Consider the following 27,827-nt stretch of genomic DNA (forward strand, 5'->3'; position numbering starts at 1 on the left):
AAGAGTAGCATTTTGTTATTATATAGGATATCCTTGCAAAGGCAGATGACGTGCCTGTTTAAGTACACACAATGCAATGTCTTACCATTAGGGGGCAAGCCCTGAGATACCAGCTAATCAAATTGTTATGGCTAACATGTTAGCAAATAATGGCAGACATAGAGCAGACTGGCTACATGATGAATGCACACCAATATCAACTGCTGTTTAGCTCTGGGGTCAGTTTCACAAAGATATTTGTCCAATGGTCCATGCTGTTAGGTCAGTTTTAATTTTGCTCTCCTTAGTCTAAAGACAGCTTTAAAAAACAAAGACTACGCCTTAAGATGAACAGTCAACAATTAAACTTTGTTTTCTGCAACAAATGAATTTACATGTCTGAATGTTTGAAAACTGACTATTACTTTGATCTCTGCTATGGTCAAAGTCTATCATTAAGAAACCGGACTATTTTTTTTTTCTATAAAAATATCTAGGTCACTGCAGCTTAACAGATGTTTGAATTTCTACACCAGTCACTAGTTTACTTGGGTTCTCTCCCACTATGTGCTGAGCAGGTAGTGTACTGATGGCTTGTTCAAACTTTTGTTTTTGCTGGAGAGCTTTGGGGAGGCAACCATAGAGCCTATATGACATGGACTAAAAAAACAAGTTGAAAGGGAATGAAAGCTGCATAGAGCTGCAGATTTGGGCTCTCACGTTATTATAAGAAAGTGAAAAGTATCCACTGAAGGAGCTTTAAAATGTAGGTTTGTGAAGATACTACAAAACCTGTCATTTTTAGATTTCAGGTTGCATTTAGTTATTTTTAGTCAAATGATTAATAGGTTTGAATTCATTTAAATAAATGTATAAATGTAGTCACATTTACACCATAATTCTATGTAACAGAAAACCCAGAGTTGTGTGTTTTTTCCTTTTCTTGATATGTGACTTGCAATGGATCCTGTACTAGGCAAGAAATACCAAATAAATGGGCAAATATATTCCAAGAGCATGTCTCACTATACTAATCTAATCTATTAATCTAAGAAATCACATAAGATAGATCAAAATCAAAGATAAGGTGATATAAAATGGTTAACTGAGAGGTTCTATACCTGCTCTAAATAGGAAGCTTTCCGAGGATTAAGGCAGACAGCCGAATTTTACTTCCTTTAATGTTACTCTTGTGTGTTGTCTTTTGGGGAATTATTGGATTCTGAAGTAAATCATCACCCACCACCAAATGCTATCTTTACATTTGCAGAGGACATTTAAAATAAATGAGAGAATATGGTTTCTGTGGAATAAGCTGATAAAATGATGCCTTATCAACAGTGAGACCCCTACCAACCTCTGCATTGGGCTCTGCATTCTCAGAGATCTTTGCCAGGCAGGAGTGATCAATGAACCTTGGGGCATGGTCGTTCACATCCTTGATCTGAATGGTAGCAGTTCCAGTACCTGTCATCCCTCCCCCATCTCTGGCCTCCACGACCAGGAGGTAGGACTCAACCTGCTCTCTGTCCAGACCAGCCATTGCTACAGTGATTGTTCCTGTACTGGGGTTGATAGTGAACATTTCTGAGAAAGTAGGCACTCCTCCTACCTCGACATTAGTGGCATCTAAACTACCCACAATCCTGTAAGAGAGCACAGCATTCTGCCCTACAGCTGAGTCGTCCAGGTCGGTGGCTGTCATCTCCATCACAGACGTCCCCGCTACTGAGTTCTCTGCCACGTCTCCATGGCAGCTGGGGGCACAGGTGAAGACAGGTGCGTTGTCATTGATGTCCCACACATTAATGATAACATCAGTGAAGCCCGTCAGACCTTCGCCACCTTCGTCTGTGGCCAGGACAACAAAACGCCACACAGCGCGCTCTTCACGGTCCAGGGTCCGCTGGGCGTAGATCTTGCCTGTGACTTCATCAATTATGAATTCGCTCTCTGCACCCTGGCCATGGAGAGAGTAACGCAGGGCCTCCTGGTCGGCATCCTTATCTGGGTCGGATGCTGTTACCTACAACATCCAAGGCAGAGTGAGACGGAGAGGGAGATGAGTCTTTTACACTAGTTAATTATTGAAATGCTGCTGACTTGGCATGATATCTTGACTGGAAACACTTCAATACTGGTCTGTGCATTTATGAACGCTTCAGTAGGTAAATCGGGCAAAGATCCAACCTCATCAACCCCAACCCACACCTCCTCTGCCTCTCACCTTCTGTCTTCCCCTTCTCACTCATCCTCAACACATCAGCAGCAATTACACCCTGGACAGGCCAAAGATGATTCAATTTAGCACGATTATTGCAGTGTGATGTAGAGCCAAAATTAACTATGTTCCTTTAAAAGGGAAAGAAATGTGCTCTTACACATGTAGAAAGGGAAGAGAGCAACAAGCTTACTATGGATAACTTTCGAACCAAACTGTATTTTGTCTCATGTAATTGAGAAAGCCTTAATGGAGCTGAGAAAATATTATGCATTATTAAGCTAGAACTTTGTTAAACTAGATGTATACAAGTGTGACACATTGCACAATTTTAAATGTCTGTTCAATTCACCAAAATCCTAATTTATAAAACACATATCTTAAGGGTTAAAGCCCAAGTGATCTTTCAATGGACCGTGTCTGGCCATGCCTACACAGTTATTGCTGTGTAGGCATGCAAGAAGCATGCAAGAATCAAGAAGCTTAGAAAAAAAAAATTATGACTTAAAGCAAAAGGCTTAAATTATTAATTCTACAATCCAATAATAAAAACTTTACATTTTTAAGTGTTTTTCAAAGCAAGAAATGTCAACAAAACTATGAGTTTTAAAATTGCAATTCAGTAGAATTACATTATACTGTAACAAATACCAATCTGGCTATGGGATTTTTATACAGGGTTTTTAAGCCATCTAATTAAACTAGGATTAGCTCTATGAGTTAGTTGAAAACCCCCTCTCTGGCTGACTTAGAAAACAGAATTAAACAAGACTGTAAAACACTCTCACAAGTTCTATTACATAGTGGAATGACTTGACTCTACCTGTAACACAAACACTGGCGAGCCATCCAGCTCCTCTGTTACACTGCCGTAGTATTCGTTAACGGTGAAGACTGGAGCCTCATCATTCTTGTTTACCACGTTTACCGTCACTGTTGTGTAATCTTCCCACTTCCCATCTGAAGCCAGGACATTAAGCTTGTACCTGAGCAAAAGTTTCAGCTTCGTCAGGGGCTTTCACAAAATAAACATATGTTTAGATCCATTGTAAAAGCGCTTTGTAAAAACACTTACTTGTGTGTTCTTGAACACTTAAACTACTGAGATACAGTATAATTTATAGTATCAGAAGTGAAGTTTAAATCTATAGCATATATTGTGTCAAAAAGAAACATACAAGTAAAAACATAAGGGAACATAGCACCATGTATTTCAAGTAAAATCCTTCGACAAGCATTTACCTTGTGGCCCTTGAGTGTGTCCCTACCTTTTGTTCTGTTCATAGTTTAGAGTCTGGGCGATAAAGATAGTGCCCACTTCTGGTTCCACATCAAATACCCCACCTGTGTTCCCTGAAGTGATTTGGTAGCGCAGCTTGGCATTTCCACCTGCAGATCGGTAGAAGATGGAGGTGAATGAGGACTGACAGTATTTATAAATGAACCTTAGATATTGACAAAGCAGAGTATAGCAAGTAAGTCTTGTTAGAGCTGTGGTGAAAAAACAAGCAGGAGCTTCATTTGTACCATGAAAGAGCTTTGGTGAAAACCTGATCCCCCTTGAATTGGAAGTCCCCATCTAGTTCAATGATGTCTGTTTCTGCCAATCAACCAATGTCCCCTCCTTAACTGAATTAGACGGCATCAGTCTGCTGGAGCTGGCAAACTGGAACCAGATAGGGAGTCTTTGGTATGATCTGACTGTTATGAGTCTTTAAACAACAGGTGAGTTTGCCCTTACAAAGGTGATTACTATACTTGTTGCATTAGAGTAGCATCTTCCTGACAAGAAATCTATGAAGAAGTAAGAGTCAGATATTTTAGAGATATGCAAAGGAACTGTTTGTATTGCAATTGATGTCTATACCAAAAAAAACAAAAACAAAACAATAACCTCACCGAATTTTCTGCTTGTTATTTTAACCAAAAAAATAAGGACCATAAAGTCACGTTGAACTGACATCTTTGCAAACAAAAGGTTGTCATCCGCATACTATTAACACCCATGCTCTCAAACCACCATTAAAATTAAGTAGCAAAGCCTATACTTTTAAAAGTCAATCGTTTCCATGAAAATCTATAAAGCTTTCCTTTTGGTGTTATTGATAAGATAGACCATGTTCAATACACAAAACAAAAAATAAAGGAATATACCTCCATTTAATGTAGTTGTCCATTAGAGGTCAGTTTGTCCTCAGAAAAAAAAACATATAACACAATAGGAACACACTGTGTTTCTGATTGAAACTGCAAACATCCATCAAAGATTTTATACAGAAATCAAATTGAAGTTTTAAAAGTATTTGAGTTATTTGTCTAAAACCAATATGTTTCTTTCATAGCAAATTTAAGAATTAAAGATCAGTACATTCTGAATCAATGTGATTAAAAAGAAATGAAATGAAAGGATAATGTGGGCTTAAATGTTAGCTAAAATGCATCAGAAATCTACACATCCTTGATCCAAATGTCATATCTCCTGCTGGCAGGTGCTGAACATTAATTACCTTTCAAAATTGTAGCAATTCTGTCTTTTGAGCCATCAAACCTGATAATAATGACATTTAAATTATTTTTAGGGTCTAAGATGGATTCAAATCCAGAATACTCGAATACACGAATACTTGAAAATTCACATCTATTCTAAGTCTTCAAGAATAAAAATACAATCATCAGGCTTTCCATGCAGAGAATGGTCAACAGCATTTTCTGTCATTGCTTGCAAAGTCCCTAAAGCTTGTAAACATTGCATTTACAGTAGAGCAGTTTTTTGACCACCTGCATAAGCTTAATTTTTAGTTTCATTGCCTTCCTTGTCTAGGTAACAGCACAGATATCTCTTTTGAACTGAAGATGAACAGTGTTAGTCTATCATAAATATGCTATTCTCAGGTTGTGTTGAAAACTCCTGAAGAACCCCTATTATGCAGCCAAGAATAAAACCTGTAAAAGTGATTAAGCTCTATTGTCTTTCATTGCAGGTACAAGTGCTATGGCAAGAGTGACCTTATTAGCATTTTGGTTCAATTCAATTCAATTTTACTCAAATAGCACCAAATAATAACATACATTATCTCAAGGCACTTTAGAGGTCAAAACCTTACATTGTTATGTTACAATGAGCAAACACCTGGCGAAAGGGGAGAGGAAAAAACTCCCCTTTAACAAGAAGAAACGTCAGAAAGAAGTGGACCTGGGATGGGCGGCTGTCTGCCACGACCAATTGGGTTGAGGGGAGAGAAATTGGGGGGGTAGGCAGACCAGGGACAACTTTATATACTGTTGTATTAAAGCACTATCAGACTATACTGATAAAGAGGTATGCAGAGTTTCCATTTATATGGTTTTCTGTGCAATATATGGGCCAGGACTAACTTAAACAAGGCTCTTTAACATAACCTATGGTATTACACACTATTAAACTTAAAATCTAATCAAATCATATGACTTTTAGGATTTAAATTATTAAAGTGCCTCTACTCTGTCTCCCCAAATCTGTAAAATTACAAAAATGCTAAACCACAATAGAAATATAATAATCTTTCATTTAAATATTAATACTCCATTGTTCCAAGCAATCTAAAATCATATTGCTGTGAAGTCCCCCCTCCCTCATTTCCAAAGTTCTCTCTCCTTACCTCACTTAATTTCTTCTTTTTTCTCTGCAAAGCATTTTTAATAAAGTCTATTAGATGCTGATCAACAGAATGTTCCTCCTCAGTGCAATTACTGCTAAAGCCAAGGTCTGCATCTCAGTCACTGCTGCATCCACCACCCCTCATGTTAATATCATAGGGAAAGGAGAATCCTCTGAAGACAAGATGAGATTCACAGCTTATTAGCAAGATGAAAGTCAAGGAAGGAGAGGGGAGAATGCCCTAACCCAGATCGTTTTGTACGATCTGTCTGTTGGCATTTTAAATGAGACATTAGGGATATATGCGATTGCATCTCTTTTTTTCGCCCACTTTTATTCTCCGTTATTTCTAGTTGTCTCAATCGCTTAAGTATTTAGAAAACTGCGGAGACCCAAAGGACAAAAGAAACTGCAAGGGGAGTAATACAGTAGTTAAAATAAACAAACAAATGGAGAGAAAATGAATGTTTTTTCCCCAAGTGAAAAAATTTCAAAAACTCTTTTCATCTCCCTAGGTACTGTGTTTTACTGAAACTGGAGTGTACAGACAAGTGAGCAGGGAGGGAAAGACACACACAGACACACACACACACACACAGAGGAGAGAGAGTGAGAGAGAGAGAGAAACAAAGGGCTGGCAGATGTCACTAATGGCAAATATATCAAAAATTTCATGCACTTTATAAATAGAGTTTGGAGAGAGATGTTTTGTACTCGTTCCAGTTTTTATGACTACTATTGTAGCTTGTGATAACATGTTTTCCAAACCGGAAACTTTAGTTACAATATGTTGTGGTGATGACCTATTGGCTTTTGTGAATTATGTGTCATAATTGCACACGCTTATCTGCATGTGAATTATCACATGCTGATAAGTGTGTGGATAATCTGATACCATGGACCAGTGAGAAGCTGTGCTGCAGACATGGATTAAATCTTTTTTTGTGTAACGACATTTACATATGCAACATGGGAGAGCACAAGGAATAGCCTTCCCACAGCCAAGATAAATAACGTTACCCCTACTTTTATTGATTAATCTAATGCTGGACAAAAACATGTGGGCAGTTTTAAATTGGCCTTTAGAGCAGTTGCTCCCAAAGAACAGGCCAGGCATGCCAACATCTTTAGATTAAGCTTTTAAATTTATCAAAATGCAAGAAATAACCAATAAACATCCACATTATTCTGTTAAATATGCAATGATGCTGTAGATAAGACTGGTGTCGACAGCTCACAGTTGCTGATGTCAAAATAATGCACATGCTTTTCTGACAAAAGAGTTTTCCAGGTGAACAGCCATCAGAAATAATGACTATCAGAACAAGCAGCAGAGAGATTTGTCATTGTTAATGGGGCATCACAGAAATGCTGACACGTACCTAGTCTCAACACAGCGGGCCGAATGAACCTGAGCTGGCCAGAAGAACTTGAGTCAGACTAAGCAAAAGCTATCTGGACTCACAATTTTTGTGGAGAGGGACGGCTAGATGCGCCACGCCGGAATGCCTCATCCGCAGGAAAAAAGCTATCAGGTGCAGCACTCGTACCATGTAATCTCAAGCAACATCGTGCTAATCTTTGGTTTCAGCAGAGCCAATGAAAGGGCTACAGAAAAGGGCTTCAGGTTTGCCACTTGAAACTTCTAAAACGTCTGCCTCTTCAAATTCTGCTTCTATCTATTGGTTTATACAATGATATCACATGGATTGGTAATGAGCAGTTAATTCATACTGTATATTATACTGTACATGCTAGCTATATAAGCTGTGCAATATGCACACTACTGGCAGCAGCATAAGATCCCTTCTCAAATTTTCTCCTGCTTTTTCTCCTCCGCTAACTTAACCCTCTGTTCACCCCACAAAAAAGAAAACACACACACAGACACTCCCACTTGGTGGTAATGATCTTATTCTGGACTCATGCAGGCTTCTTACACTCACACATCTAAGTAAACAAATACAGTATGTGTCTTCCTGTGATCTTATGTGTGTGTGTGTGTAGCTGCTGAGGGATAGTTATCACAGCGAAATGCACGATGCATAGCGGGCGTCTGCACTCTACTATGATAAATGCTTTAGCTTTTTCCTCCTCTTCATATTTACTGTACAAACACAAAGCTTCCCTCTATCTCTCTCTTCTTAGTACTTTTAGTATCTTCCTGCTTCTGTATTTCCAAGAAAAGTCGATCCACTTCACAATGGACATACCACTCGCTGTGGCTCTGTGTGTGTGTGTGTGCGTGTGTGTGTGTATAGCAGGGACACCACGGGCAGATACACAAAGTGTTTAAAGAAACATCCGTAAAAACTTTGATGAGCCGGTATCAGCAGTGAGTGCCAATACTTAGTTACGTCAATCAGGGATAGAGTGTGGTGAGCTGAAATTTAAAATTATTTCCCTCCGGATCATTTGGACAAATTCTTGACAGAAAATTACAGATAATGAGACCTTTATGATTCAGAACATCGACTGGCTCTGGCTTTCAAATAGGATTCTCAACAAGTTGCAATCATAATTTGTTTTTGCTTAACCAACCAACTTCACATTGGTTTGGAGTGAGTGAGTCAAGCAGTATGCATCTAAAACTTTTTGTTTCATCTCTAACACATATTTACAGTATATTACTCCATTCCTGAAATGTCTGATGCATTTCCCATCAAATGCACTTGCAATCATGTTTTTTGTAAGAGTAATATGTAAGATTTGTAAGATAACTGTACTTCTCATCAGCATTTTGGGTTTGCTTTGGTACTCAATAATCGTACTTAAAAAAAAAAAAAGACAGAGTGAGAGCAAGTGAGTGAGCAAGGGAGTGTCTGGCTGAAACAATGACTCACAAAACCAATCATCACACGACAAAAGAAGAAAGCTTATAGGTCCTGTACAATATTGAGAGCTTCTCCGGTATTATAGTCTCTGTCTTCTTATCACACACACACACACACGCACAAACACACACACTCACACACACACACACACACACACACACACACACACACACACACACACAGAAACACACACAGAAACACAGGCACGCTATTTCTCTCCCTCCCAAAAAGTAATAAATAACTAAGAAGTTAAACTGATATACAGTGCTCACCCGCAATAGTAAAACCAGTTACCAGTTACCAGTACTGTATACCTATACAGAAGAATAACAAAAAAACAACATAAAGGAAAAAACAACAAAAAGTGTCGTAGTAAGGTGTTGGGCCAGCACATGCTGCCAGAACAGCTCCAGTGCACCTTGGCATTGATTCTACAAGTCTGTGGAACTCTACTGGAGGGATGAACATCATCCTCCAAAAGATTTTCCCTCATTTGGTGTTTTAATAATGAGCACTGTCTAACACGTCGGTCCAAAATCTCCCATAGGTGTTCAACTGAGTTGAGATCTGGCCACAGCAAAGGCCACAGCATGTGATTCACATAATTTTCATACTCATCAAACCATTCAGTGCCCTATTGATGGAGGCCTTGTCATCCTGTTTCTCCACTCATTTATTTCTCATTTAGGTTTACATATGTATATATATACATATAAATTAGGACTGTAGTCAACTAAAGACAATCTTGTGTTACTGAAATCGTACTTACTCTTCAACCAATCAATTGGTTGTGGGGGGAAAAAAAACAGCAGCACGTTATCTCGAGATTAACTGAATTAGCCACAGTGCAGTGAGTCCACTCTAACTGGTAACCATATTAGCCTAAACCAATTATAAATAAACACAAAAAGCTAGTATCTGCAGCATAAAATATTGAAATATTTCAATTCTGATATGTGCACTGTCAGAGCCTCAAGCATTGGACAAAAAAGTTGACGGAGCATCCTAACGTAGAGACACTGTTTTGAGATGATATGCCACGTTGGTGGTTGAGTCTGCTGTTGCAAACTGCTGTTTGCAAAGTTTACACTCAACTTTTTGGTGGTCCTTTTTAAGAAAATGCAGCCACACTGATGACTTCTTTGACATGACGTCAATTAGTTTGAAGCCGACTCAGAGGAAATGTTCAGTGAGAGTTAAATAAGTTAGACCTAGCACTTTTGTACCAAAATGCAACTGGCTGTTTCTTGTGATCATCTTGTCATGCTCTATAGGCTTCTTGTTTGTGAGCAGTGAGTAGGTGGGTGGGTTTCCATCCACCTGCACAAATTTAAAATTCACATAAAAAAAAGGAGTTGATATGCCGGAAATTTGAAAATATATCGCAAAGGTGGAAAAGTTATTGTAAGTATTATTCAATCATCATTGAAATGAATCATGATGTACATGATGCATGTGACTTAAACGTCCACTGAAGAGAAGAGAAAATGTGTCCAACAAAGACAGATCTGTGAGGAACAATAAGGTGATTGGAATGTTACTCAAATTAATACCTGAAAGAAATAGAAATGCCAAATTGCCATCATGTTTTCTACATTTTTTTCACTGTCTGAGGTGTGACTGGCACTATTTTAATTAAATCTTATTGTTGTACCCTCTTCTTCTGTTATGTTTTAATGGCACCTAACTGGAAAAAAAGCATTGGTTTTATGAAGAATCAGTCCCACCACTCATGAAACTGCATAGGCAGCTATTTCCAGATAAAAGGTGCTGATTAAACTCACTCTACGCTACCTGTCCAGCACCAAATTGCAGACAAACAGAGTTAGTGATTAGCTAGTGATAAAGCTGAAATCTAGGAGCTGAAGGCCAAAATATTTCTCTAAAGTTGGTGGAGACAAATGGAGAGTGAATATTGGACTCACATTTGTCATGTGGACAGAAGCATGCCTCCAATGAAATCGTTGGTCTGGTGTTGGCTGGAGTGTAATTAGGCAATTGTAACTGTATTTATCCAGTTAATACCATATGATGGTGGCTAAGTATTAGCTTGTTTTGGTCGTTTTCTCCCCCTTAGTGTCAAAATATCACTTAAAAGAGAAATTATTTTGATTTCTTAGTTCACAATATCTTTTTCCATTTTGCAATAGTCCAGTAAGAAACACATTCTTACCTCAAGCAAGTGTCTTAACTCTGTTTTGATGACTAAATAAAGAGCCATCAGCCTTACTTCCAAGTCTTCTCTGCTCTGTTGAAGTGCAAATATTTTTTGTTAAGTCTCATTCAGCTGTGTCTTGATGTCACTCCTCTGTTATGTAAGCTACAGTTTCTTAAACTGAGTATTTGATTAGATTTGATTTTGCTGTTGATCAATAACTACCAGACCTTTTCGATCAGACTCCTACCCAGTGTCTAGATGCCTTTTAAATACAGTAAGCACCACTGCTCAAAGATGTGAGAGACTGTTGTCATTCCTCAGAGTAATACCGGTCTTGCGTGTCTACCGCCCTAACAATATCTGTTAATTAGTGCTTTGTTAAATGCAGGTGCAATGGAAAAGTCAACCAGTGAGACCAAGGCAGAAGGGCTTTAGTAAGTTAGGTGACCAAGAATCCGATGATCACTGGCTGAGCTCCAGAGATCCTGTGTCGAGATGGGAGAAACTTCAGAGGGACATCCATCACTGCAGCACTCCACCGATATGGGCTGGAAACTCTGCCATGCTTCCGTCTGGCAGTGTTGACAGACGGTAGCCTCTCCTCAGTGAAAGACACATGAAAGCCCTCTTGGAGTTTACAAAAAAGCAGCTAAAGGACTCTCAGACTGTGAGAAACAGGGTTCTCTGGTCTGATGTCCCAAGATTGAACTTTTTGTCCTCAGTTGTCAGCGTCATGTCTGGAGGAAACCAGGCACCGCTCATCACCTGCCCAATTCCATCTGAACAGTGAAGCATGGTGGTGGAAGCATCATGCTGTGGGGTTTTTTTTCAGTGGCAGGGACAGGGAGGCTGGTCAGGGTTAAGGGAAAGCTAAACAGAGGAAAGTGCATAGATGTCCCTAATGAAAACCCGGTCCAGAGCGCTCAGGACCTCAGACTGGGCTGAAGGTTCACCTTCCAAAAGGACAATGACCCTAAGCACACAGCCAAGATAACACACGAATGGCTTAGGGACAGCTCTGTGAATGCCCTTGACTTTCACTGGCCCAGCCAGAGCCCTGACTTGAACTGAATCAAACCTCTCTGGAGAGACTTGAAAATGGCTGTCCACCAACAGTCCCCATCCAACCCGACAGTGCTTAAGAGGATCTACAGAGAAGAATGGCAAAAATTCCCCAAATCCAGGTGTGCAAATCTTATCACGTCTTACCCATGAAGACTCAAAGCTGTAATCTTTGCCAAAGGTGTTTCACCTAAATACAGATTAAAGAGTCTGAATACTCATGTCAATGTGATATTTCAGTTTTTCCTTTTTGATACATTTTCAAAAATTTCTTATATATATATATTTATATATATATATATATATATATATATATATATATATATATATATATATATATATACAGTCATATTCCTTTATTCATGCGACCTACCTTCGTCCCCATCATTGGCACTGACAGTGAGAATTGCAAAGCCTACATCAGCATCCTCATCCACATCAACTTCATAGGATGTCTGTGAAAATGCTGGCTTGTTATCATTCACGTCACTGATAAAAACACGAACATATGCCGTGTCTGAAAGTTAAAAAAAAAAGAAAGAATGAGAGAGAGAGAGACAGAGAGGGAGGGAGAGAGGAGGAAGACAATTATAAACATGATGTTGTCAATGTGTACATGAACATCTGTCTCTCTCTCTCTCTCACATCAGGGTTCCATATCATCTACTAAAAAAACACCTGTTTAAAAATATTCTACTAAATGTCTGTAAGACAAAACAGAACCATTTAATGAAAAAAAAAGGGTGCTAAATTCATGGATTTAATGAAAAATGTCCAGTGCATAAGAATTAGCCTTTAAAACATATTTTTTACTGAATAACAAATATTGACAATGAAATTAAGATCTTGTAGTATTGGTAGTGTAGGACGGTAGTATTTTCCAAGCCTCTCCATTTTTTGGATTCCAAGTATTCTGCATATACATTTCTAAACACGAATTTGAAGTTGTGAACGCATTAGGTTAAAAAAAGACCAGACATAATGTAACTGCCCTACAGTTGTGTCTCATTATACAGCACCTGCTCTTACAGCCCCCCCCAGGGAAATTCTACATCTTGTTCTTCTTGACCTCAAAGAACTGTACACTAAAGGGATCGCAGTTTGTGTTAATCAAAGAATTAGCCATCTGAGGGGGGCTCTAGTAACCATTTCAGGGGACAATTTATCTGCCCACAACTTGGCTGGATTTACATGCTGTTGAATATTGGACACATGTTCAGATTTTGTATGACTACATACAGTGACTTGAAGGCACATGTAAATGAAGACAATGTGCACATCAGGTCCTCAAATGTGCACAACTACCATCTGAATGCACTCAGTGAAAACAGTCAACTGTCAAAACAGACCTAGAGTGTGGTAAGCAGAGTCCATTTGCTAAGCTTGAATACTTTGATGTCACCAGAGCTTTTCCCACAGATCTAATGCATGATTTCTTAGAGGGGACTGTACCAATTGTCTGTAAAGTTGTCACTGCGCTCCACTTGCCGAAAATTTTAATAATGAGTGACATCCGTTCAACGCATTTAATATTGGAAAGAACGATAGAGGTAAAATCCCGCAGATATTATCACAAAGTATACTGAAGCACTACAAGTTCACTGATCAGCAGCACAAAACTGGTGTTTATTCAGGATCTTACCATTCCTTACTGGATAATACATTTCACAAGTTGAGATACCCTGGGGCAGAGAGACTGGAAATATAATCCTCCTCTATACATCTCCCTCAATCAGAAAAGCATCAATACTGTCCTCAGCTTCCAAATTGTTGTAGTCTTCTCCTCCTTCCTGACTGTGTTCCCAGAGACCTTTGCTCATAAATTACTCATTCACTATCCACATCTGACTTTAGAATTTAGTCCACTGAAACAACTGTGGTGTGAGCGATGTGAGGGGAAACATCATTACTCCAAGAGGTTATCACTCAGCACCTGTAACCTCAAAAATCTTTGTTACACCCTCTCACCAGTTGTGGCAGTGTTGGGAAGGTATTACTGTCAAGAGTGGGGTTGAAGACATCCCAAATGATGAGAAGATACGAGTTGTTAGCTCTATCTTGACTAATAACATCAAATACAAAGTAGATGACACCATCATAATTGATATGGTAAAGGAGGACATTCTTATCTTTATGAAAGTAGCTAAAATTATCCAGTTCAGGGCTCTCTGGATGATCTTTGGAAAGTTACTGACACCCAAGATGTTCAACAGCCACTATCATGCCTTTTCTTTGGAGGACCAGTAAAAGTGGATTGTGGTTCAGCCAAGTGACAAGAAAGACTACCATGCTATGGAAACTTATGTTCATTATGACCATAAACCCTCTGTATTCCTGTAAATGTCTTAATGGAGTGTTTTTTATTTTTTTGTCCTTCTGACATAGGTAACCAACCTTCTGTTTAGGGGTACAATTTCCTGAAAATGTAATGTAATTCTTACCTCCACAGAACAGCAAATTGGTGGGTAAAGTGTGCTGGGATTGACAGAGAGGTTGGTGGAAAACTTTTCCTTGTGATGGAACACCAGGTCTTGTTTTTGAGAGAGTTGGAGAAGCTGCGGAACACCTCATCTCTGGCCCAGTAAGTATTTCATGTTTTTAATCAAAAAAATTGTTGACATGAAAGTCTAGCATTAAGCATGGAAATGTTACTTTATCTGCCAATACACAAGTGTACAGCAGATTTGTGTCACCTCATCTAAGTTTTTAATGACACAACCCCCTCTAAGAATAAAAAGGTCTCTAGATTGAGATATTCTACATAGACTGCATTTATTCCCATCTTATTAATCAGTTTTTGACAAGCGACTAAGGGGTTGTGCTATCTAAAGCTCTTTAAAAGATTCCCTCTACTTTTCTTTATATAGTCAAAGAGCCCAGGAGTCACGGCCAGCATTATATAGCCGGCTTCTTCTGCCTCCAGAGCTGCAGCAAGCTCTGCAAAGAAAGGATCCATCTTTCAAAAAGAGGGACAAGTCGGATTAACGATCACCACTGAGCCAGATGTTGTTCAACAACATAACCAAATACATATGGTACTTAGTCAGATTTATCCCCTTGATTTATGCTGAATAGTCTGATGTCAGTTCTAACTGCAAAGATGATCTTTCAGGTATCCAAACCATTTCTGAAAGGCCACAGCCCCTCTGGCTATGTATAGAAAGCATTATTCCACTGTTTTTTATCTTCACATTGTCATTGCCATTTCTTGTAGTATCAGTTACCTATAGCTTAAATTCTATCAGGAAGTTTCTTTTATGTATTTCTTTTCCATAGGAACCAACAAGCTCATTCCCAACTCTAATTTTTCATGATGCCGTGAAACCACTTTCTGCGAAAACATCCATAAAGATGGACGAAGTCACCATCACAAGTGGAGCAAATGGATGTGCCACATGCTCTGCACTGTCTGCTTGAGTTGAGTATAGAAAACTATTTGTTCAAAATAGGAAATGGTGAGAAAGGGTGTCTATTCAAGTGCTCAAAATGTACAATCAGCTTTCTCGGTGATGATGGAATGGATGTAAATATGTAAAAGAGAGTGCTTCCAATAGTAAAAATCTTTAGCCTATTTACTGTTGTTTTGTCTTTGCTGGTTGAACTTAATCCATCCGTCACTTAGTTCACTAGTTAATTGGTAATTACAAATGTTGAGGAATGCCTAGTGATATTGTAATATTTAAAATCTTAACTGAAATTGAAATAATATTTTTATTTTATATGTGTTGCAAATATAATTTAATTACTGTGTGATTGGAATGTTCTGTTTATTGTAATATTTTATATTTTGTAATGTAGTTTCTGATTAATATTGCGCATACTAGCCTAATGTTCTTATATGGTGCAACCACTTTTTGATGATCAGTACAGACAATTTGAAACCACCTCGCTCTTTTCTTTTTCCTTCATCTACAATAGGTTGGTATTGGCAAAGGGCTTTATTATATCTGTCATCTCTCTACAGTATTTTTTCAATTTCATCAAGTCTAGCTGTTCTTCTGCTCTTCAGCATCCAACCTCAGGCTGAAGTGGAGTACAAAGCACCCTGAGGGAATCAGCCTAGCTCGGTAGTTGAGCAACCCAACATACTACACTTGCTTTGATATCTGTAAAAACGAGCATAATTTGTAATAAATGCTCAGAGATAAGATAAATTATTTAAGACAGGGTGGAAGAGATTGTAAATAGTTCGTAGCGCAGATAGCAAATGCAGCCCTTGAAGCTATAACAAAACAAGCTGCAGATGCCAGGGCTTTGCACGCGTTCAGAATCTGTCAGAGGGAGTCTGAGGTAGGGAGGGATGGAGGGAGAACACAGAAAGTGGATAAGCAGATGTAGCATCCATCCCCTCATCCTGTCTCTCATCTATTAATGTGCTCTGTTCGTGCATGGTTTTACTTTTCTCGAGACATGTATGTATAAAAATCACACCCCCATTCCCACCCCACACACTAGCTTGTCAGTAGCAGGACAGCCTGTTTTCTACCTATGAAAACAGTTTTTATCAAGTTTATGTCTGTGGCCACTTGACAACATTCTGCTGTCTTTAGTGTACAACATCTGTCGGTGGTTTAACTGGTCATTTAACCTCAGATTTGCCAGTTATCAAAGTTTAGCGTCAGAGTGATATGTTTTTGAAATAGATTCTTAAGGGACTAATTTAAATATGAAGCTTCTGTATCGAGCATCACAGGTGAAGTATGCTCACATAACCAAAGAGATATCAAATGCAGGTGAGCACTATATTAGTACTTTCTCAAGTCATTTTCAACTAAACCAAATGCAACATGGTCAAATATTTTTTTTTCTTAGGCCAGAGAAGCAATGAGACCACAATGCTATTGTGTCAGAAAAATTTGAATGTTGTATGCTTTCACACATTGTTTTTTGAAGTTAATGAAACCTGACTGGTTGTCCTAAACCAATGAAGGCATCAGGCCCTCAAACCTTGTTCTAAGCAGTCCTTGAATAAGAATAAAAAAGGTAAGAGTACACTATAAAAAAACAGCTGCCTGGCATGGGGCTTTTATCTTGGATAACATACCCTAGTGTTGCCAGTGTAGTCCCATGTGAAGTCTATCTCTGCATAAAAATAGACATAAATTGATGAGAAATATATAACAGCGGTGAAAGTAATAACTTTTGTGAAGTTCCAGCACAGCTGTAACTTTATTATACAGAGCTGAAGGATACAAGCTTGTTGTGAAGTTGTCAAGAATGCACAAATATATTTTGATGTAGAATTCAATAAAACCAAATCCTAAAATGTAATTAATTAATAGCCCAAGTAGTGATTACAATGAGGAAGTCTGTCACTGGAGCAAGGCCATAATGTTTACAGGGGCACTTGTTTCAACAACAGTCCAGGCAGATAAATCAGCAACTACTTTTAGCTTAGTTAAGTACCAAGGTTCTCCAGGAGGGTAAATCAGATGTGCTGGGACTTTGGAGTACCAGCTCAATTCGAGCAATGGTCACAAGTAACCTGGAATTTTTTTTCAGAATTAAGAGCAAAAATTAGTTCTTTCTTAGCGATCAGGGCTTTCCCATCATATTTAACAAATGAAGCTGAATAGGAGGGATAAAACAGCCAACGATTTAGGTGTGTCAGGGGATAAATCTGATTTATTCTAAAACTGATTTTTAATAATCTTTGGAAAAATGTATTCCCATTTCATCAGTCATTGAGGGTGCAGTTTGGTATTTTGCCCGCTTTTTAATGAGAAAGCCTACATGCCACCCTGGTTTGTTGCCATGCTCTTACAAATCAGATTTCTATTTCTGCATTTTCGGTTTCTTTCAGAACAGAGAACAGGAATTTTTTTTTCAGCCTGATTTGAGATCAGCCTTTCAAGATCCGCTGAGGTATGTTTCCTTACAGGTTTACCAGACTGTTGATCAAAAGTCACTCAGGCCACACTGAAATGATCTCCCTGTGGAAATCGTTATATCAGAGATTGACATGCACATGTGTGTGTGTGTCTCCATGTGTGCATCCGTGTTAAGTACCTGTTAATTTACCTGTCACCCATCCTTCTTCATGCCACTTCATTTAATAGCCATAACAGAGAAATAAATAAATACAGTAAATATAAATAGCTCCCAAAGATTTACTACAGTTTCTCAGTCTCTGCTCTGCTTAATATTTAACTTCTGTTTACATTGCCATGTGAGCCAAACCTAGAGAGAGGATCTGTTAATAATCTATGATCATATTTATTAAAAATATATCCTGGTTTGTCTTTCTGTTTCCTCAACACCTCTCTCCATCCACCCATCTGTCTCAACAGCTGTTCATTTCTTCATGTCTCTATTCTACCATTGGAGCATGTATGCATTTCATCTGGCAGCAAATGAGAGAGAAATGGAGAGATGAAGGAGGGAGCAGACTGAAAGAGAAAGCTGGCCTTTGGTCCTTCAGTAGGGAGAGATGAACAGATGTGGGAAAGAGACAGAAAGAAGAAAACAGAGATTATTGCTGCCTTCAATGAAGACTTGGAGCCTTGAATGAAGTCTGCAGAGTAGCTGTCTACAGCTCTCTCCTCCTTTGTGCTTGTCCTCTTGTTCAACCACATTCACTAAATAAACTGGATTGCAACTTTGATATCAACAGCATCTGAATCATGTCTGCAATTATATCAGTCTGTTTGCATCTTTACATAGAAGCTGATGATTCTACAACCGGTGAAATGAACTCATGTTTGAAATGAACTGCTACTAAAGATCGTATATCAGAAAAAAATGACATAGGTAATATAAAAGTCTGACAACTTTTCAGGAGAGAGGTGTACAAAAATGTATTACACTGCTAAATATAAATTTCGTAACTTAAGCGACTGCGGTATTATTTGATACATTATATGAAGAAAGTATTAGAGTTTGTGGGTTCAGCTGCATCAGCCAGTGCTAAAAGGCTCAAAAGATCAGGCATACAGCCAGGAAATCTGAATATACCAATATTTGCAGTGGAATGGATTTTACTGAAGAGCTCGCTGACTTTTAATGTGGCACTGTTAAAGCTTCATTACAGGGATTTCCATGGCTGCGCGGTGGCACACAAGGCTAAGGTCATCGTTTCTGATGCCAAGCCTTGGTTGGTAAGGTGTAAAGGCACATTCGGACTCTAGAGCACTGGAAGGTCTAGTCTGGAGTGATGATTCATACGTCATTAATTTGAAATCTAACGGGAAACAGGTGTTTGGTAAACTGTGATTAAGTAAGGCGAACACTACCTGACTGAATGCATAGTTCCAACTCTTTGGCGGATGAATGGACTGGGGCAGTTTTTAATGGTTTGGGCTAAGCCCTTTTGTTCCAATTAAGTGAAATTGTAATGCTACATATGTTCAGGTTTATATGCTTTTCCTTGGTGTCACGGATGTTCAGATCTGAATTTTACATATTGGAATTTAGTGTCTGAATTTGACCAAACCTATTTGAGGAACCAGAGTTTTTGACTCGACTTGAATTTTTAGATCTGAATGGAGCTTATTGAAATGGAGCAACTTCAATATAGCTCTTGAATATGTCCCATGAATGAAAGAAAAGAAACGCTGATGAAAAGAAAGGTGGTTTGCAAAATCAAATATTTCAGTTCAATAAATTCAGTGGTATTTAAATATCAACACTAAATTTTCAATAGTGATTATATCTCAAAATGTGGAATTCAGTTGCTGAATTATTGTGGCAATGACTTGCTTCCATATAGGGTACAATGATATTTTAGAAATGGTGTGCTTTCAAAACTATAGTAACAGCTTGGGAAAGACAACTTCTGTTCCAACATGACAATACCACTGTGCACAATGGCAGCTCCATAAAGAAATGGTTTCCCCACTTTTTTTGAGGAAGATATTTACTGGTGCGCAAAGAGCCCTGATATCCACCCCATCCAATACCTTTGATTTGAAGCCAACATCACCAAACACCACAGGCCATCCCCACTAATGCTCTTGTGGCTAAATGGGAGCAAATCCCTCAAGACAGGTTCCAACATCAGGTGGAAAGCAATCCTAGTAGAGTGTTAGGGTCTGTTATAGCAGCAGTTTAATTAGGTGTTCAACAATGTCTGTGATTTTCAGGTGTCCACATATTATTGTTTTTTATTTTACTACAGAAGTGACTTGCCTTTTTGTAAGATACTATTACATACTATTAGAGTGCAAGTTAAAACTTATTGGGGATAATTGAATTATTTGATGTTCTCGATGTTTTATACTAATATCCAAATTCACCTCTTTTTCACTGACACTGACAGCTATAACACAATAGCAATTCAACCTAGCTACTTTATCACAGCTTTTACAATTGCTTTCTTAACACTCACTGGGCATACTGCAAAAACAGCAAAGCAATCAGAACTGAACCATCAATTCAGTTGAATGTTTAGTGTAGTTTCGGGTTTGCTTACCAGAGTTGGGCAGTCCATGTTTGCCAGGCCGCGCTGACTCCCAGCCATCCACAGACTGAACCTCCAGTAGGTAGGAGCTTTTGGTCTCGCGGTCAAACACAGTCTGTGTGTAGATGAATCCCAGCTCTGGGTCAATACGGAACTGCTGGTAGTCCCCACTGCGATCCTCCAGCAAGGAGTAGGAGATCTGGTTGGTGGGGGGTTGGGGCAGACACAATTATACAGAGGGTTAAGTGCTAAAACACAAGTAACTAGAAAATACAATTTCTGAAGAAAATGCGGTGGGATTGCCTGCTTTGGGAAAAGCTGATGCTAAACTGCATTGCTGGCTGCTAAAATGAAGAAAATGATTTTTTTAATCGACAGATTTCCTCACAATTACCATCATTTATTTTGGATTGCATTGTGAAAATCTGTTGAGCTGGAGTCTCAATTACAAAAAAATAGTCATTTGTGTGTGTGTGTGTGTGTGTGTGTGTGTGTGTGTGTGTGTGTGTGTGTGTGTGTGTGTGTTTATGTGTGTGTGTGTGTGTGTGTGTGTGTGTGCATGTGTATGGAGCCAGCTAGAACCCACCAACTGAAATTAACTGTCGAATGTGTGCTGACCAAAACTGTACTATAAAATATGTCCAGCGAAAACTGTTGGATTATGTGTATGTATGGAATGGAAAACAGTTTGTAGCAGGACTTGTCAGTCAAGTGTTAAACACCACAGACATCAGAGTGAAATTTGTGGCCATGAGGACGAGTTAAACAGAAAATTTTCAGAACAGTTTAACACCTTCTCCCATTTTGGTTGTGCTGTCCCCCACTCTAGCCTCTGAACACTCTGTCATTTCTATGGGGAAAAATTGCCAACAAAACATTGACTACTTTGGAAATTATGAGACATATCTCATAGCTCTCGATCTCTCAAGCTATCGAGCTGCACGTTTTGACATTTGACTGGAGTTTCTACGAGGAACGGCGTGGGACTAGTTAGATGCCAAAAAAGTGAGAGGAAGAAAAATGAACATTTTTTTGGCTAAGAAAGACAAACAGTAAAGTGACATTGCTTGCACAGCAATCCCACCAAATTACTGCTAGTTTACACAGCAAGGAAATCACATTTTGGATAATCAAAAACAGAGGGAGACTGAAAATAATAGAGTGCATTTGTTCAAAAGGATCTGAATTCTAAACAATCCATTCAGCTGACCATGCTGAAAGAGCAAGATTGCCACTTTTACCACAGTATGTGTGTCTGTGTGTGCATGTACAAGTCTGTTTTCACCTTGCCATTCAGACCCAAGTCTAGGTCATTAGCTGAAACCTGGAAAACCAAAGTTCCTGATTCTGCCCCTTCAGTGACCGAGGCCTCGTAGATGGAGGAAGCGAAAAATGGGACATTGTCGTTTACATCTGGAGAAGGAAGAGGACAGGAAGAGAGTGTGTGCTTAGGGTATACTGAAAAAAATAATTTATTTATTTTTTTGGATTAACAGTAGTTAGACACAATATATGGCAGCACACATGGAAATACTCGTCTCAGCCTTTAGTTCCCTGCCATATTGAAATTACATCAATTCAACTCAGCCTTTGTCTGAACAGCACTGATAATTACTGTAATTACAAAAATCACTTTTTTTACATGTAATTTCCAGCTTATCACACCGTGTCTCCAATGTTTCACACATATCCATTAGCCCTTTGGCCGAGCTTCATCTTCCCAACTGTAGATTTTTAATCCTTTTAGGCTGGTCAGGGAGATGGACTAGATGTGTTTGAAAGGACACATGGACCATAGTCTAATCACAATGGAAAAACATCTAACCTTTGAAACATTGATGTTACAAATCAGTTGTAACATCTCTGCTGTGTTGTTATTCATCACTGCACATACCAAATAGTTTATTTTTCTGATTTTATTTCAACTTTTTGTTTAAAATATGACGCAGTTATATTTTTAAGAGACTTTGGTAACCATGTACGGAATGTGGCCACATTGAAGGACCGCCTACTCAACAACGTCCTCTGCATAAACGGATGTACATACTCATTCTGAACAAGTACAAGTCATACAAGTCGCATAAACTGGTTTTTGTCACAACGTCTGAAATTTTCAGGGATATACTCAGTCTGTATTGTTTTGATTTCTTCTTGCTATTTTAATATCTGGCAGACTAGGCATGGGAAATGCTTTGCTTTCGGAGATTCAGATTCAGATTACCCAAGACGCATGTTACTGCCAGGTATGAACAGGGCCAGTATGTATTGTACACATGGAACAAGGTTTGACATCCTTCAAAACCAATACCATGGATCATTGAATGTCAGATGTTCTTAAATTACTTTGTTGAAAGAAAAAACACACCTAAGTCCTTTATTCAGCTGGCTAATTCTTGTTTACCTGTTGCCGACCCATCATCAATTCTGTTAAATCAGGTTACCCCTATTTCTCTAAATGAATTACTTGACATTGTGCCTCACATCCATCTGCCCTCATCTAATTTAAATGTTCTACCACCAAAAATACTTAAAAAAAAAGAGGTTTTAGGAGTTAATGTCCACTGTCTTCTGATTACTGTTAATGAGCCTGTCTGTTTTGGTTCGGCCCCTATCCTGGCTTTCTGCAGCTATGAAATGTTGCTAAAATTAAAATAACACAGCCTGAAAATAAAACTGACCAAATCCTAGATTGTTTCACCTTTTTGTTTATGTCTAAATTATTATGCAGAAGACCATCACCATCTGGACAAGAATGCACCAGCATGGTTTCTGGGCAACACCAAATGTACTGAGCATATTTCTCCAGTCCTGGCTTCACTGCAGAGACTTCCAGAGCATTTTAGAATTCCATTCAAGATCCTGTTAATTATTTTTCGAGCCATTCATCGTTTGGATCCCTTGTACATTTCTGATCCCCATATACTCAACTCCATATTCTGTAACGCCACTCTTCTGATGTGCTGGCAGAAGGATACAAGCTGCAAGTTCTGCAGTCCTGCTGAAAACGGATTGTGCTTCTACTCTCTTAGCTCCAGTACAATGGAACAGTCTTCGTCTCAGTATTAGGTCATTTCAGTTGGAATTTATAACTATTTTCCAACTTGTATTGAGCTTGTACTATTCACATGTGTAATTACTACTTTTATGTGTAATAGCAAACCACTGTGTAATTGTGGTTTGCTATCAAAAATAAAGTTTACTTAGCACTTACTACTACTACCACCTCGTTGAACTTCCGTAAAAAAGAAAGAAAAAACCTAAACTGCATTGGCCAGTCTAATATGTTCTCATTCCTAGTAGATTTCCTTTTAATGAAAGCTGTATTTCTCCCTTTTACCTCAAATCATTGCAACAAAAGATAATATTATTATTATTACCTTTGTGAGGCAGTTGTAAATTCTTGTCTCAGAGTATTTGAAACTGATGTGCAGTGTTTTGGTTTCTGCTAAGCCTTCAAACTCTCATTTGCGGTCTGAAGGCCCACCATATCAAGCTACATAAACTATGCGATTTACTGTACTTCTTTTTTTCTGAATATTTCTTAAAAGTTATTTTGTAGGTTGTGGAAAAATTTAAAAAACTTAATTTAAAACAACTGGCAATGAATATCAAAGCTGTTTGTCGCTGGTGCACCAAACTCCTTCAAAACAGCTTCAGTCCTCCAGCAGCCTGGATAGTGGTTGATTTTGGACCTTCATCAAAATGCAAGCCTGAAGCTATACCGTATAATGTTAAGATCTGGCCGCTGCAGGGGACATGATAAGATTTCTTCCTAGTTTGCATGAATGTTTAATTTGTTTCACTGTGGTCTCCCGGTAGGTTCATTACATGCCTTGTTTCCTGTTTTATTTTGAAATACTCATGTCTCTTGTCATTGCAGTTCCTGCCGTCATGTGTCTCCCACCCCTTGATCATCCACACCTGTTCCAAATCAACTTGACTGTCCCTGCTGTTCCCTGTCAACCAATCCCCGTTTATATAATTCTCCTGTTTCCTTTGTACCCTGCTAAATTTTTCTTTGTTATACCTAGTGTGACAATCACTTTCCAGCATTCTCCTTGTGTTAGTTTCTATTGGGGTACTGTTTTTTTATTTTCCATGCCTTATTGGCATCATGAGGAGGGTCAAAGGCAGGTACCACCAAGGATCAGTGAGACAGAATGTGACCTCTTAGGAATAACATAATAACAGAACCTAAATTTTAACATAGTTGATTTAAGGCCAAAAGTATTACAGGAAAAACTGGAATAGACTAACACATTAAATCTAATGTTGCTTCATGTGCCATTTTTTCCTTGCCTTTCTTCTAACCAAATGTCTTAATCTATGAATTAAAAATGGGGCCTTAAATCCATTACAGACCTCCCTCCTTGCCTCAACCACATTGCCTCTGGAGGAGTCAAAGGGTTTTCTTATTAATACAGATAAGGGGGAGGAGGGGTGAGCGAAAACAGTAGAAGTGGAAGTTAGGAAAGGGACAGGGAGGGAAGACAAGAGAGAGGGTCTGTGTGAATTAATTATTTCTCACTGGATTAATACCAATTTGATGGAATGGGGTATGCATTTGTGTGTGTGTGTGTGTGTGTGTGTGTGTGTGTGTGTGTGTGTGTGTGTGTGTGTGTGTGTGTGTGTGTGTGGGCATGTGTCAGGGGATTAAATGCAGGAGGGTGTGGGGCATGTGGGGTAGGCAGAGTTATTCTGAGGAGCAGGGTCACGGGCTAGCAACACCACCATATTAAGCAATGAGGATCGCATCTGAAGCCAGGGGCTGAGCATTAACAGATACAGTGACACCAGGCTAAAATTTAGACGCATCATAAAATAATGATAGACATGATAGAGAATGATAGAGAGGTGAAAACTGACATTCTTTGCTGAAGATGAAAAATGAAGAAGAGTTTAGGAGAGCGACTAGTCCCTGGTGAAATTTCTTGGGGCAGTGGGATTAAACATACACTTACTGTATGCTGCACTCTTTGGCTCACACTCAAAACAGCACGTGAGATCTGCAAATAATTTGGATTTGTGTAGCTTTGGAATCCAAGATTTAAACAAGTCCAATGGAAAATGGACAACTGGTCTTGGAGAGCACTACGATATGACTAACCCTTCTGTTCTTCCCCAATGCTCTTTATTCTTTCTCTGTCCACGGCCTCAGTTGTGGAACAAATATTGTGTTGTACAGGCAGTTTAGCGGGCAGTCACATCAGGGTCCCAGGCCTGGATCCGAACCCCAAAGTATAGGTCTTCTGAAGTGTGAACACTGTGTACCATACCGGTCCACTTGAAAAGGTGGTCTTGAGTGCGGTTCATGTGTACCCGGCTACCTCGCTGAAATGCTGCTGTGTCGCCGCTGCTGCCAGCCCTATCTTTCTACGTTGAGTTTGCCTTTGATAGAGGAAATATTGAGTAAAAAAAAATAATAATATTTTTTTCATGTCTGGGACATACATTATTCTACAGATATAGACATTGAAACTGTAGTGAAAAGTGTAATGTTACTTGTATGATTTAAGTATGACTATCAACAGGTGATTTTCACTGCTTTTGCTGAGAACTGCGTGTCACACTGAAAAAAATAGGCGACACACTTAGGCGCCGCGGGCTGTTTGGACACTCTTTCCTCTTAACGTGGTGGCCAAGATGAAAAGCACGGAAGTAGACTGCTATTCAGAATGTAACATCATAACTATTCGACTGTCCCGTTAAAGCATGGCCACAAAAGGATCTCTCTGGTCTAATGAGTAATGAAATGCTTGCCTGAAATCAGGGCAGACAAAAACATACAATCACAACTGAACACAACAATGCTCAGAGTTATTACATGCAGGTGGGTGGAACAGAACAACAGAAAAATGCTGCTTTTCTACACTTGAGTGTAGAAAACAAATGTCAAATAGTTATTTACACGTGTACTCTTATCGGAAGATCGCAAACCAACTGCATCAGAGTGTGTAGATACGCAAGTGTACTCCGGTATTGAACAGCATTGCTAATGTGAATGCTGGCCAGCGGGGGAGTGGAAAAGGGGGGCAATCGTACTCAGTCACGGTACGAGGCAATTGTACCTAAAATGAAAATGAGCATAGAAAGGGCTAATACAGTGAGATTGTCCATGTTGAATGATGAGGGTGAGAATAAAAAAACAATAAGCATATAGACAATACCATTGTTACATTAGTGACTCAAAACATATTAGGTGATCATACTGAAAAATGATAATATGTGCGTCAGTTGTTCTGGGTTTGAACTTTTGTAATATATAAGTTCCTAGACCTTGACTGGATCCTGAGGCTGGTTCAGTTTCAGTTTTTGAATAAGCATAGTGCTTGATGCTGCTCTTGACTGTGTCTGTCCTTCTTTGTTATTTATGTTCTAAAAAGTCCATTAAGCTCATCTTGCAAATTAATCATGTAAAATCCATTCTCTCGTCCCTTAGCTTATATCTAAGCCATCAATTAAATAATCAAACACCCAGTTTTACCTCTTTTCCTATAACCTTACATACGTCATACTGCTGGTCAGTGTTTCTGCAGTGAATTTTATTACACAAAGCCCCACAAAACCTTTCATTTTACACAACAGGATGTGAGCTACAAAGAAAACAGTAACATTTGGGGATTGGTAAAATAAATTAAAATAAAATAAAGAACATTTATAAGAAGGCCCACCTGTGACATTAACATAGACCGTCGTGAAGGCTGCCAATGGTACGGCAGCGACATTCTGAGCTCGAACCCGCAGCATGAAGTTTCTGGTGGTCTCGTAGTCCAGTGGCTCTGCCACCAGGATGGAGGCCGAGCCATCCTCTCGGTTGGGGGTCAAGTAAAAGCGAACTGGCATGTTGGTCTCTGGCACCATTCCGTCCTCCAAATTGTAAGTCACCCTGGGATCCCCAAGCGGGGAGGTGGCTTTGATGGTCTGTTTGAAACAGAGATGAGGATAGAGGGTAACATGGAAGGTAACATTTCAGAATGATAGGATATCTCACGTATTTCAGCTTGCATGCCACTGTGGGACTTTTAGTAATGGTCTACTGCCAGTACTGGTCTCAGTGAAAATCCATGGTCAACACCACTCTCTTACTTGATTCTCAGTTGTTGGAGTTGCATGACGTAAGGTAACACTACAAATGCAAACTACTCTGACCACTCATCTTGTCCAAAACCTGAAAAAGATTTTGAAAATATAGATTTGCCCTGTGTCCATGCTAATGTAAAGGCATACGCATGTAAACATGGGCAATTAGTCTCAATGTGTAGTTGTCATTTTCTCTCTTTTGCAATAAATTTAGTAACCCATGATCACTTTGTGGTGTAAGTGATCCAAAAAACTGCCAGTAATTTGCATTTGACAGAAATTTTGCATATTTCCAATTATCAATTTTGAGAGCTAGAAAAATGCTGAATGCCAGCAGTGATCCTCAGGACATGGAAAAGAGGACAGCTGCTGCTGAGCTTCAATGGAAGTTTGCATTCTAGGTAGTGACAAATGATCTGCCCAAACGGAAAAAGTGTTTTATAGCCCATGATAATGAA

General features: G+C 39.0%; 1 protein-coding gene across 1 annotated transcript in view; it reads right to left on the reverse strand.

Annotated features, from left to right (window-relative positions):
* The window catches only part of si:ch211-186j3.6 (neural-cadherin), a 299,335-nt gene that overhangs the window by 135,179 nt on the left and 136,329 nt on the right, over window positions 1–27,827 (reverse strand). Inside the window, exons 13-19 of the mRNA XM_040139108.1 lie at window positions 26,961–27,210; window positions 21,575–21,702; window positions 20,302–20,488; window positions 12,265–12,408; window positions 3,469–3,589; window positions 3,024–3,186; window positions 1,337–2,005 (exon numbers count right to left, since the gene is read on the reverse strand). Coding sequence (XP_039995042.1) covers window positions 1,337–2,005; window positions 3,024–3,186; window positions 3,469–3,589; window positions 12,265–12,408; window positions 20,302–20,488; window positions 21,575–21,702; window positions 26,961–27,210 — 1,662 coding nt within the window. The remainder of the gene's footprint in view (window positions 1–1,336; window positions 2,006–3,023; window positions 3,187–3,468; window positions 3,590–12,264; window positions 12,409–20,301; window positions 20,489–21,574; window positions 21,703–26,960; window positions 27,211–27,827) is intronic.

Source organism: Xiphias gladius, chromosome 1 (assembly GCF_016859285.1).
Source record: "Xiphias gladius isolate SHS-SW01 ecotype Sanya breed wild chromosome 1, ASM1685928v1, whole genome shotgun sequence".
In the NCBI taxonomy this organism is placed as follows: Eukaryota; Metazoa; Chordata; class Actinopteri; order Istiophoriformes; family Xiphiidae; genus Xiphias; species Xiphias gladius.